Here is a 13,381-nt window from a genome sequence, read left to right as displayed (position 1 = left end):
GTCAATTTATTTTACCTCTCCTAACTCTATCGTCTTAGAACGATGATGATTGTTTGTGCAGTACATGTGTGCTAACTGGTCAATGCCTCAAAGTCTCTGCAAGAAAAAAAATACAATTATTACTATGCAATCAAACATAAAGAAAACTAATCTTAAAATGAGTTGATGTAAGATGAATGATAATAAGAAGGATATGCTCAGAGAATGATAGTAAGATGGTAGAGACTACATCATTTCCAAACATAAATAAAACCAAACTTAAAATTGTCTTTTTTTTTGTCATATATAAGATTCAACTACATTTTTCCCACATAATCAAACCCCAATAATACAACCTTCACATTATGTTATCCAACTACTCTTATCTTTCTTCTTCGTAACTCCTTCTCACACTAGTTGATCATCGAGAGTTATTGTAGCTGGGTTGATTGTACTAACAACACCTATTTTTCTTACTGACTCCTTCTCGTCCTTTGTTCATAGTACATCTAAGTCTTATAACAAGGTCACCCTATTTGTATCTTATATTGTGGAGGCAATAATCATGGCCTCTCTTGCATCCAATAACAACTATCTTCTGCCAGGCAAAAATAATCCTTGTACATATATTGGTAGTGGTTAGTTGAATATCACTTAGGGGTAAATTTATAGTTTGAAATCCTCGCATCACCTTCTTGATCAGAAGAAGACATTATAACATGGGAACAAGTGATTGCAATTATGGAATGTTGCAAGTATATTTACATACTAAGATGAATATGATCCACAAACATGCTGACAATGTAAGATCAACTGTCTCTATGTCAGAATCCTGTAATAATCTCCCATTCATCCATAGTGAATCTAATAACATGACATGATCTAGCGAAAACAATCTACTTTGCTAAAATGTCCTCAACTTTTGGTCCAACTCTAATGTCAAGCAAATATTTTGTTAAAGTATCTGTTAAGCTGTAAAATATCTTTATAACCAAGGGCTGTATTGGTATAGCTCGAGCTCCTCTAAGCACACCATTAAAACTCTCCGAGTAGTTGATTGTTATAATACAAAACTAGCTTACCAAAAGAGATTTCAGATAAACATGTATCTATGATTTTCATTAAAGTTATTCATGATATGTCTTAAGCAATATCGATGATGATGATTTATATTTCTCCAATGAACTGATAATTCCTTTCATCCTATCCGTGACAAAACATAATCTTCCTTGCTTGCACACTAGGAATAAACATTTCAATACATGAAAAAAAATTGTTCCTAGTTTTTCGTGTTCTCGACTTCAACAACTACAAAAGCCAAAGAGAATAAATCACAATATGCATCAATCCCAATAACAATGGGTAATATGCCATTATATTTAACATATCTATGTGTACCGTTGATGCTAGAATAGGACGATGAAATTTGAATCCCTCAATTGAAGGACCAAATGCCGAAATACCCCCATGAACCGACAATCTTCGCCGTCCACCAGCACTGATGTAATGTGGTACATTGTCTCGAGATTTATTTTGTCTTGATTGTTTCAAGATAATGTGGTAGTATCTTATAAGACTTATCTCGATCTCTAAATATTTCTATCATCACATTCCTTTGAGCATTCCAACACTTGATGTATAATACTTTCAATTTGGTCTCATTACAAACTGTATCACTTGGAGTTAGAACACGATCCTCACTTATTTTCTGTCATGTCTATGATTCGATTCTAAATGAGAATTGTTGCATGTGTGAACACTATAACATTCAGTTAATTTAAATTGCCCATTAATTCTTATCTCAGCGTGTGAATTAAGCTTCCAAAGACAATATACATTTCCATCATGAAGAGGAATCATATCTTGTTGATCATAACAAAAGTAAACTACGTTGTAGCTTCATCAATTGCTTTTCGTCTGTATGAACTTTACATTTTTCTTGATGGGTCATAAATAAAGGGCATGAACCAACTTCTCCTTGCTCTTAAATAAATCACCATTTTTTAATGTGAAGTCATCACCTCGTGTGTCATCATTTTGGATTGGATCAATAGGGACATTTTTCATTGTAGAAGCATCAATCCGTTCATCTCCTTAAAACTCGTCAGCAAGGGATTCTCGAACACAACATAATTATTGTTAGAATAAGATTGGTCAAGCTATCGGGGATCTATGTCATTCAAATATTCTCTTTTCACACATTCATAGCTATAAATTTGTAAGCTGCATTCTTGTTCATCATTTGCGGAGTCGTCACTTACATCCTCCTCTTCTATCACCACTCCGATGGAAGGCCTCATTTCTTAATGGAAAATGTTGTCATTGAAGGTACTTGATCTCCCTCAAGTGAAAGCCCGCTCAAGTATTGTAATTGGATTCAATACATATCTTGTTGAGGAGATATAAAGCCGTCAGAATCAACTTCAAGATCCAACATGCATGAGTACATCCTGTCGTAATTCAATATTTAGTCCAAATTCCTTCTCAAGAAACAATTCTCCCGACTGTTGCTTCTCAAGCACTTGAAGCATGACCTTCATATCATTGTTGCTTGAGATTTGAACAGCGGTGGTTCTACTCTCTGTCACGAGCCAATTGCAAAACACGTTGAGTTGGTGCTCACTAGGATTAATCAATGTAAGTTGGTATAATTCATTAATCAATCGGTTAAAAGAGCACGATTTTCTAATCATGAGCGGTTTTCTCATCCCTCCTTAATGTATGGTCATATTATTATGATCATAGGTAATTTTCCCATTATACAAACAAAACAATAAACACTAGATCGCTCATTGTTGTCTTTGAGAAGTAAAAAATATTCAACATCAACCAATATTACAAGATGTAAATAACATATAAAACAAAACTTCTACCCATTACCTAACCTAACTTTTACATCATTTCCCCTAACTTTTTATTTCTCAATTACATACAATTTTTCAAAAAAAAACCATTTCAATTCCCTAAATTATACAAAAAAATATTAAGATTAAGAAATTAGCAAAAATAACACTTTCAATTTTGTATACTTTGTAAATGCTTTTTTTTCGTAATCGACCTAGTTTCAACGCACGATGCTGATGCTAACGTGACTGAAATTCGATCGATTTCGATAAAAAGTTTAAGATTAGATCAAAATTGATAAATATTTTTGTGAAATGATTTATTTCAAAAATTTCTGCCAATAACAACTGCCCCTTCTAATGTAAAGAAAAACAACCTCCCGCTTAATGCTTTATAAATCATATACTATTTGCACAAATCAATTTTCCAAAACACTGGATTAGCAAAGGAAATAAATTTTCCACAATAAACTTGCATACATCAAAACAATGGATTTAAAGTTAACTTCGTACAGTAAAATATTGCATTTCAACATTTGTTGTTGCAATATTTGCTACACTTTAGTTTCGCAACAATCCAAGACCTTCTAAATGAAGCAACAATGTGCTGAAGAACCCTCCAAAAATTCTCTGGAGTCACCAAAAAACTCAAATGTATAAATAAGAATTCATCAAGGAAGACTGTCCAACAACACCATGCACAAGGAAAAGGCCAAAAAAAGACACTGTCCAACAACACCATGCTCAAGGAAAACGCAAAATAAATAAAAAGAAAAAAAAGAAAAAAAACATACTCAGTCTTCTCCATCTGTAAGGCAGCAAAAATCAAGACTGCCGCGATACGAGAAATAGAGTTTGTCATTCTTTCTCATACTATTCATTCTATAAATCTGAATCAAGTGGATTGACATACGGACCTATCTTCTGAATATGATACAAGAATAATATCAAAGGCACATTTGAGCACTAAGATGATACAAGGCAACACTTACAGTCTCCCATGCTTTCGTTACATCTGAAACCTCTGACTCACGAACAAGTAGTGTTCCAAGTTGAAGCCTTTGGAGCCAAGATCCATGGACAGAAAAGAATAAGTAGAAATTTCCATGTGGCCGTATGAACCACAGTTCTACAGGAACTTAGGTGCAAGGAACTTAGGTGCAAAAAAAGGTGACAATAATTGAATCTTAAGGCAACTTAGCCAAAAAATTTATGCTTATGATAAACACAAGATCATTTAGTTCTTGTAATGACCCTTTTCGTGAGATCCACTAGAGCTCGTCTTGAAATATGAGCATTTTCACTAATCGTTTCAGGAAGAGCTTCAATTGCATTCACCGCAAGGTTCACATGTTCTTGAGCCAACTCTTTTGTCTTCTGGATGCCCTGACTCCTTCCAAGGTAGATGAGGGCCTGTAATTTGTTAAGAATAAAATGATAAAAATAGTTTTCCTCCAGTTTGTATAAACAAATATAAAACACTGTTCGTAGAGTAATTCTGAATAATATAACCATTCAATAGAAATGCCATTTCATTGTTACTACTAGGATATTCGACATGTAGGAATGCATGTGAATGAACTGTTAAAAGTAGTAAAAAGCAGCATAAGATTGACAAAATTCAGAGATCTATATTTCCTTCAATTTCAATTAACAAAAATATGTCCTCATTAGTTACCTTTGATAACTTCAATTTTTCTTACCAGACTCCCCTAGCCGCTTTAGCAAATAACTAAAACTCCTTGAGAAAGAAAAAAACTGAATTTGGTCTGAGGTGGGGTTGCTTGTACATGACTATAGTTGGGGTTTTCTTCTCTCGATGACATTTTAGTTATTTGCCAAATACAAATAGATGAGTGAGAAAATTATGAAGGTTCACATAATGTTGCTGAAGTATTTTTCCATTTCATCACCCATAATATCCTTTAATACTCTTATCTTCATCATGAATCTTCTACTTTCACCCTAATTCATTTTTACTTTTATCCTAATCCATAATGAATGTTTTATTCTTATCCTAATTGGTGAAATAAGCACCTCGAAGTATGTCTTGAGCATCATTGTGCCTACTAGTTTAAACTTCATAGGATGTAAAACTCTCTCACTTTTCCCTTTTAGAAATTACCTCGTCCTAGTGTCATGAAAGAAGATAAATGTGTAGCCAGGTTTACCGAACTTTGCCATTTCGGGCTCGAATCCGTGTCCGACATGTACTAGGTACAAATTCATTGCTGACACGTGGTGGATACAGGTTTCCAAAGAACAAAAATCCTTAACCTTATATCCACTAACCCAAAATTTAAGTGAACTTGCATATTTGGTTCAAAAACCCGCCATAAAACCCTAGCTGCTCGGTGCTTAGAAAAAACCCTTGACAGAGCTTCGTCTGAATTCGGTGAGCGCTGGCGAAGTGTTTGAGAATACAACTACAGAAAAATAGTGACTAATTATACAGTTTTAACTTTCAGGAGTTCAAAAAAATCACCTAATTTGTGATAGTGTTTGGATTTTCGGCATCTAGTATCCAAATCATCATCTTTGGAACAGTTTATTGTCTGTGCTTCTTTTTTTATCAGTTTGATCAAGAAAATCTCTGATTTTATTGGGTTTCCATTTAAGTTGTGATATTAAGTGTTTGTTTTTATTTAAGTTGTGATGTTACTTGATTCCTTAGTTGTTTATTTGCTTTAGATATTGTCGCCTTTAAAATTCTCTTTCTGTTCTCGCTTCAAGGTTGATCAATTTTATTATTTTTAAAATTTTCCTATATATGACTATTTAGTAATTAATAATTGTAGGAAATTAAATAGACATGGATAGAGATTTTCAAAGTGAGGAAGATCAATTTGCTCCTCTTTGAGGATATGTTTGAATGCTCAAAAAACCCTCAGGAGGTGAAGGAATTGGTTATGATCATGTAACTGTTGTTGTAACATCTTAAGATTCGGGAATAAGGTTTGCAAGACCGCGAAAAAGGAAATATTGATGAGATGAAGAGTCTCGGATCAAGCAAAGCTTACAATGAAGAATAAGGAGAAACATGTTTCATCATCAACATCAGCGACAACAATCAGAACAACCGAAATTACAAAGAAGAGAAGAAGTGATTGTGCATCTAGTACCAAAAACAATCTTTTATTGTGGAGCTCGAGCTCATCTACATAGTCTGATTGCAATAACGTTTTTACATGACCAATTTACCATTTAATTTAGCAAGGAATCTATATTTCAAATTTTATAAGTATGCCACAAACAATGTTCCCGGAGGTTATTTTACTCCCGATTTCAATCTTCTAAATGTATTTCTTACAAAGAGATAATGCACACATCGAAAACTTGTCGAAGCCAATAAAGAACACATAGATAAGGGTGTCTTCATTGCATGGGTCACCTGATCTGCTATATGTTCTGCTTTTCTTTCGCATGGGTCACCTGAATTTAAATTCTCCACATTGTTCCATAAAGAGAGAACTACTTTAAAGACTAATGAGGATATCACGTGAACAAATCAGAGGAGAGCATGTGTACTTTTATTTAGGATGCACCACTTAAATGCTCTTCTACCTCGGTCAATAGGAACCGATTGTAACTCAATTGAAAAAAGAAAAAGAAAAGATGAAAAAAATACATTCATCAAAATGAAGACAAAAATATTGTCCTGTAATTCTATGATGATTGGATGAGAGTCATATAGAGCTAAGTCCTAACTATCCAAGAGCTCTTTAGGACAACTGTTGACATTATGACACTATGATAATATTTGACATTATGACACTATGATAATATGTTGTCGAAAGTTATTGATAGCGGATAGCGTCATGTAGTGCTGAGGTACCGCTAAGCCTATTTGCATCTACAGCGATAAAATAGCAGGAAATAACGCATAGTTAAATAGCGATCAAATTTAAATATATTTAAATATTCTAAAAAATAAGAAAAAGTACAAAAAATTTAAAAATTCTACAAATACATATTTGATGATTTATAGAGATCCTATGCATGAAATAGATGTGTAACAATTGTATAATATTAACAAAGTATTATAAAGAGTAAAAAAGCATGGGAGATGATGGAGGTGGAGGTGGGAGCACCGAAGATGGGAAGGAAGCACCAGGGAGAAAAGGGGAGAACCGACAGCTAGGGGTTTCTCTTTTATGGCTGCAAATCAAAGACAGGTGAGAGAGAGTGAGAGAGAGAGAGAGATCTAATAGGGTTTTAATGATAAAACGGGTCAGGTTTGGGTATGGGTCAGGTAGAATATAAAAGCTATCCACCAAATAAAAGTGAGTTTTAGCGCTTTTAACCGTAAAACCTGCTATGATGCGCAATCACGAACAAATAGTAGTTTCGGCCGCTATTTGCTATCACTTTCGATGATAGCATAGCGATAGTCAGCGCTAACACTATGAAAACCACTATAGCGAAGCCATACACCGCTATTTATAGCAGTGATGCTGCCTATGTAATTTTTATTCTTTGTGATTTAAGGGTGTGCAGACAACTCCACAAAACTTATTTCGGTTGATACAATCTTGCTTCAAAACATTATATTTAGTTTAGCAGAAACTGGACGAACTATTTTTTCTAGTTCATATTCTAACATTCAAACTAGTTCTTTTGTGAACCCAACTCCTATATGTACCAATTTTGGCCTAGCTAATATATGGACCAATTTTGGCCTAGCTAAGGAAAAAACTAGTTTTATTTTGGAGACGCCAAAAACATTAGAGTTTAAATCTCCTTGCTTGCGCAAACTACTACATTGAGATATGTATAGAAAATTATATAGGCAAGAATAGGAATGTTCATACATGATTCCATATAAATCTTAAATTAATGTACTATATAATCTTAAGTGTAATCACTATATTTAGGTACAATTAGCTAAAATACCATTATTATCAAAATTAGTAAAATTATCAACTTTAGAACATGTATTAAGCCATGATGCCCTTAATTTGGAAGCTTTTCTATTCCTAATTTACTCAATGGCTCAAAATAAGAGATTTTAATAAAGAAAACCATATAGACAATGATTTTTCTTAAAATCAACCTCGAAAAAGGGGGTTAGTAGTACCATGCTCTGTTCATCATTAAGCTAGTGACAATCCAGCATATGATATGACTCTATTTGAATTCATTACGAATTTAGGGTTTCATCTAGCACTTGAAATCCAAATCAATTCACATTTCATGCTAATAGGCATTAATTTAAGCACATCTACAATCCAATGATAAGTTCAAAGTGCAGAGTTTTCTTCCATGTTTTCCATGTGTAGTATAGATATAACAAACGAAGAAGAAGAGAAGATCTAGAGATGAGAAAAGGGGTTAATTACACAAAATCAATAAACTTTAGGGTGTCATTTAGCAAGGGATTAAGGGAGAAGGGATAAGGAGGATTAACTTAGTTAACCCTTCATAAAAGGTTAAAAATAAATTAATTCCATTTGGATTTGATAGTCAAGATGAAGAGTAAAGTTTTTTTTAGCATTTGGCAAATAAAGAAGAGTTAAGGAGGTTAGTTGCCATAAATATCCTAAAGTATATTTCTTTTTAAGTTTCGTTTCTTATTTTCAGAGAGAGCAACTCTTAACTCTCTTCTTTAGGTGGATTTCTTAACACCTCTAAATGAGGGATTAACTAACTTAAATCCTTGTACATTGTTTGCTAACCCTTTGACCAATCTAACCCATTTGAATAGTTAAAGAGGGGTTAAAACCCTTGACCCTTCTCTTAACCTGTTGCCAAACTAGGCCTAGGGGTTTCACGATTTAGTCTGTGAACTTTTACCCCTCTAGACCATTCTCAACTTTGTCGTGTCCCAAAATCTCCTTCATAAACTTTAAAATTTTCATTACACCCTCTCAAAATTTTAGAAACACAACGTTTTGTTGAATCAGTTTTCCATTTCATCACCCTTTGATTTTATAGGTAATATCCTTCCACACTCTTTATCTTCAAAATGAATGGTTTACTTTTATCCTAATCCGTAATGAATATTTTACTTCTATCCTAATTTGTGAAATAAGCTCCTCAAAGTATGACTTGAGCATCAATGTGTCTAATAGTTTAAATCCTATCGAATGTAAACCTCTCACTTTTCCATTTTAGAAATTATCTCATCCTAGTGTCATGAACTAAGATAAATGTCGAACGATTGCTAGGTCACCCCGACTCCGCCATTTGGGGCTCAAATCATTGTCCGACCTACATTGGGTACGGACTCACTATAAATACTTATCGGATCCAGGTGCTCAAGGAAAAAATCGATTATATCACATCCACTAACCCAAAACTTAAGTGTATTCGCATATTACGTGATTCTTGAATTGAAAATTTCAAGTTGCTTGGTGTTGACAATAAACCTTCGGTAGGGCTTTGTCCGAGTTCAGCAACGGCTAAAAAGTATTTGAGAAGACAACTCTAGAGAAATAGTGGCTACTTATAAATTTTTTAACTTTTAGGATTTTTAAATATGACACCTAATTTGTAATAGAGTTTGGAATGTGGACATATAGTATCTAAATCATCATTCTTGGGATAGTTTATTGATTGTATTTCTCAGTTTTATTTTTTTTTCTTTTGTTCGATCATGATTTTCATTTCAGTTGTGATTTTAAGTGTTCTGTTTACTTTTATTTAAGTTATGATTTTACGCGATTCCTCATTTGTTTATTTGATTTAGGTTGTTGCAGCCTTTGAAATTCTATGTTCTCTCTTTAAGGTTGCTCAATTTTATATTTTTTAATTTTACTATATATGATTATTTAGTAATTAATAATTATAGGAGATTAAATGGACATGAATAGAGATTTTCAAAGTGAGTACTAACTTGCTCCTCTTTGGAGATAAGTTACAGTGCTTGAACCAGAGAGGTGAGGAAATTGGTTATGACAATGTAACTATTGTCATAAAATTAAGAGAGCTCGCATTTGAGGTTGAAGGGTCATCTTTAGAGGTTCTCATTATTTGGGAAAAAGGTTTGCAAGACTGTGAAAAAGGAAATATAGATGAGACGAAGAGTGTAAGATCCAGCAGAGCTTAGAATAAAGAATAAGGTAGCGAAACATGCTTCATTATCTAAATGAACAACCACAACCACCAAAATTATAAAGAAGAGAAGAAGTGAGTGTGGATTTACTATATAATAATCTTTTATCGTGGAGCTCGAAATCATGTACATACTCTAGTAATAACATTTTATATGATCAATTTACTATTTAATTTAGCAAGGAATATATATTTCAAACCCTGTAAGTATATCACAAACAAAGTGCCTAGAGGTTATTTTTCTCCCGGTTTCAATCTGCTAGAAATAATCTCTTGCAAAGAGATAATGCACACATCGAAAACTTGTTGGAGCCAATAAAGAACACATGGAAAAAGATGGATGTCTCCATTGCAAAGGACGGTTAGTCCGACTCACAAAAAAACCTATCATTAATGTTACTGTGATAACTGAAGGTGGACCGATGTCACACATCGAAAACTTATTGGAGCTAATGGAAAGAGAAGGGTGTCTTCATTGCAAAGGATAGCTGGTCCAATTCAAAAAAAGACCTATCATTAATGTTATTGTGGTGACCAAAGGTGGACCAATGTTTTTAAATGTCATCAAATATGGAGAGGAATTCTAAGAACGTGGAATGCATTAAAAGCATTCTCATTAAACCTATTAAAGAGATTGATCCTCAAAATACGGTGCAAATTATAACCGATGATGCACCAATTTGTAAGTCCTCAAAATGCGGTGGACTAATATTTTTAAATGACATCAATGAGGAGGGGAATACTAAAAGCGTGGAATGTATTAAAAGCATTCTCATTAAAACTATTAAAGAGATTTATCCACAAAATGTGATGCAAGTTATAACCGATAATGCATCGGTTTGTAAGTCCTCAGAGGGCATCATGGAGACAAGATACCCTTATATTGTTTGGACTATTTGTATAGTTCATACGCTAAATCTTACGCTTAAAAATATTTGTGCGGCAAAGGATACCGAAAGAAATGGAATAGTATGTCATAAAGGCAATTGGATTAATAAAATTACCAGAGATGGGGTGGTGATAAAAAAATTTATAGTGAACTCCATGAGATTGGCAATATTCAATAATCATGTGAGATTGAGGATGTTTGTTAATGTTGAAACTTGTTTTGCTTCGATAGTTATTATATTACAATGATTGATAGAAATAAAGTATGGTTTTATTAGGTTGGTCCTTTAAAATTTCAAATTCATCTCCACCTATATCCCACATCTTTATTTCTCCTCTAGAATATTCGGGGCATATTGAGAGAAGGCGAAGATCTGTATGAACATATGACAAAATCTTTCGCTTATTTTGGAGTCATTTTATTCGTTGTTATGGAATGGATAAATTCATAAGTACTTCAATTTCTCTCACTACAAAATGAAGGACATGGATGCTCAAACAATTTTAGTGTCAATTTTTACATTGTTGGAGTAGAAGCCTCATGAATAATTCACCATGATTTTGGATATATCAGCCCCCTATCATACAAAAAGTGATGATCCAAAAATGCAACCACTCTCATGAAAATTTTAGTAAATTCTATGTTAGCTATCTGCCGCTCCTTTGAATTAGAAAAATGTCTCTTCAAACATTATGATCTTTCATTGGAGATTTCAGAATTCTTATGTGGTGCAACTCAATTTGGATCTTCAGTGAGCCATTCTGCACTATAATTCGTAGAAAATATAAAAACTCACTTGAATGTGCCAAATATAAACTCTAAAATAATGTAACATTAAAATTAAAGGTTGAATGAATAACTTAAAACTCACTTTGCGTTTAGTGAGCGAGCGAAATAATGTAATGATGTTTTGCTCTTATTCCACCAATCAACTAGAATGGAATGCACAATATTACAAAATGATGATTCTTCATCCTCTAGTTCACCTTCTTTTCTCCAAATTAAGCTCTTCGCCTTCTCAATCATTGAATCTCACATGTCATAAACTAAGTAGATGTTAGGTTTGTCGGTGTTGATGGATTGAAGCATATGATATATATGCTTCGTAAAAGAGATAATGTACTCTATCTTATCTCACCAAACATCATACAAAATCTTTTGCTTCTCAAATTGCAACTTTCCAACATCATCTTTATATAATTCTAACTCTCACTAACCATCAACTCGATAAGTCCACACTTTATTTCTTTAAATTGTAGTAACATAATAACTACCAAAGAAAAACAACTTTCAGCATTAGCAAGCATTTTCAATCTCACATCACATGATCATTGAACATTTGTCAATCTCAAATAATTGGTTCATTATAAACGTTCGTATCATCACCACATTTCTAATTATTTCATTAATCTAACCATATTCATCATACACTACTCCATTTCTTTTGAAGTCCTTTGCCGCATAGATCTGTTTAGGTGCAAGATCTAGCATACGAACTGCACGAGTCCAAAAAAGGTGAGGATATCATGTCTCTACGATGCCCCTCCAGACTTACAAACCGGTGCATTATTTGTTTATAGCTTACACTATATTTTGAGGACCAACCTCTTCAATAGCTTTAATAAGAATGTCCGCAATATGCTCCGTGTTCTTAGTATTTCTCTCCATATTTATGGCATTTAAATACATCGATCCACCTTCAATTACCACAATAACATCAATGATAAGCCCTCTTTGCGAGTCAGACCAATCATCACTTGTCAAGAAGACACCCTTCTCTTTGCATGTGTTCTTTATTGGCTCCAACAAATTTTCATCATGTGCCCTATCTCTTTGCAAAAGACTAGTTCTTAGAACATTGAAGCTGAGAAACATAACCTCCGAAAAAATTATTTGCGGCACATTCATAGGATTCGACGAAATATGAACCCATTGCTAAATTAAATGGTAAAACAAGTCATGTACAACACTCTTGCAAATATACTATGTAAATGATCTCACGCTTTATGATTAAAAAGTGTTATTAAAGGCATGCGCCTCATATGCCCTGCAATGTGAACAAGGTTATTGATAACGATAGCATCGCGTAGCGACGAGACACCACAAAGCTTATTAGGGCTATAGAAGCAAAAAACGCAAAGTCAAATATTGATCCAATTTAAATATGTATAAATATTCAAAAAAATAAGAAAATTAAACAAAACTATAAAATTTCTATAAATGCATATTTATGATTTATAGAGATCCTGAGGAAGAGGACACTATTTCGAGCTAGAAAAGGCAGCATGAGAGACAGACAGAGAGGGGGTTTTGAAATTGAAGTGGATTAGTTGGGAAGGGAGAGATAAGGGTTGAGGTTAAAGACAGCTATAGTACAGTCTGGGGTTTGAGGTGTTGTAGTTGGAGGAAAGCTAGAGGCTGAGGTAGTCGGAGAGGGATATGAGGGTCGCTAATGACAAAGTTAGGGGGGAGAGGAGAAGAGGCGCCGAGTTTGTGAAAATCGTGGATTTAGTGTTTTCACTTCTTCGTCTTTTGAGATCGAATCGAAGTGGGAGGAGATGGAGAAAGCTGAGGGGGTTTTAGTAAATTATCGATCGGATTTGAGTTGAATATTAAA

At 33.8% G+C, this 13,381-nt stretch overlaps 1 protein-coding gene across 7 annotated transcripts in view; it reads right to left on the bottom strand.

The window, feature by feature from the left end:
* Positions 3,459 to 13,381, bottom strand: part of LOC109834282 (solanesyl-diphosphate synthase 1, mitochondrial-like) — a 28,852-nt gene continuing 18,929 nt past the window's right edge. For all 7 annotated transcript variants that reach the window (XM_020402261.1, XM_020402262.1, XM_020402265.1 and 4 more), the window contains one exon: positions 3,459 to 4,235. In XM_020402261.1, the coding sequence (XP_020257850.1) occupies positions 4,056 to 4,235 (180 nt within the window). In that variant the 3' untranslated portion in view covers positions 3,459 to 4,055. The remainder of the gene's footprint in view (positions 4,236 to 13,381) is intronic.

Source organism: Asparagus officinalis, chromosome 3, assembly GCF_001876935.1.
Source record: "Asparagus officinalis chromosome 3, Aspof.V1, whole genome shotgun sequence".
NCBI lineage: Eukaryota > Viridiplantae > Streptophyta > Magnoliopsida > Asparagales > Asparagaceae > Asparagus > Asparagus officinalis.
This window is presented reverse-complemented; position numbering and strand designations above follow the sequence as displayed.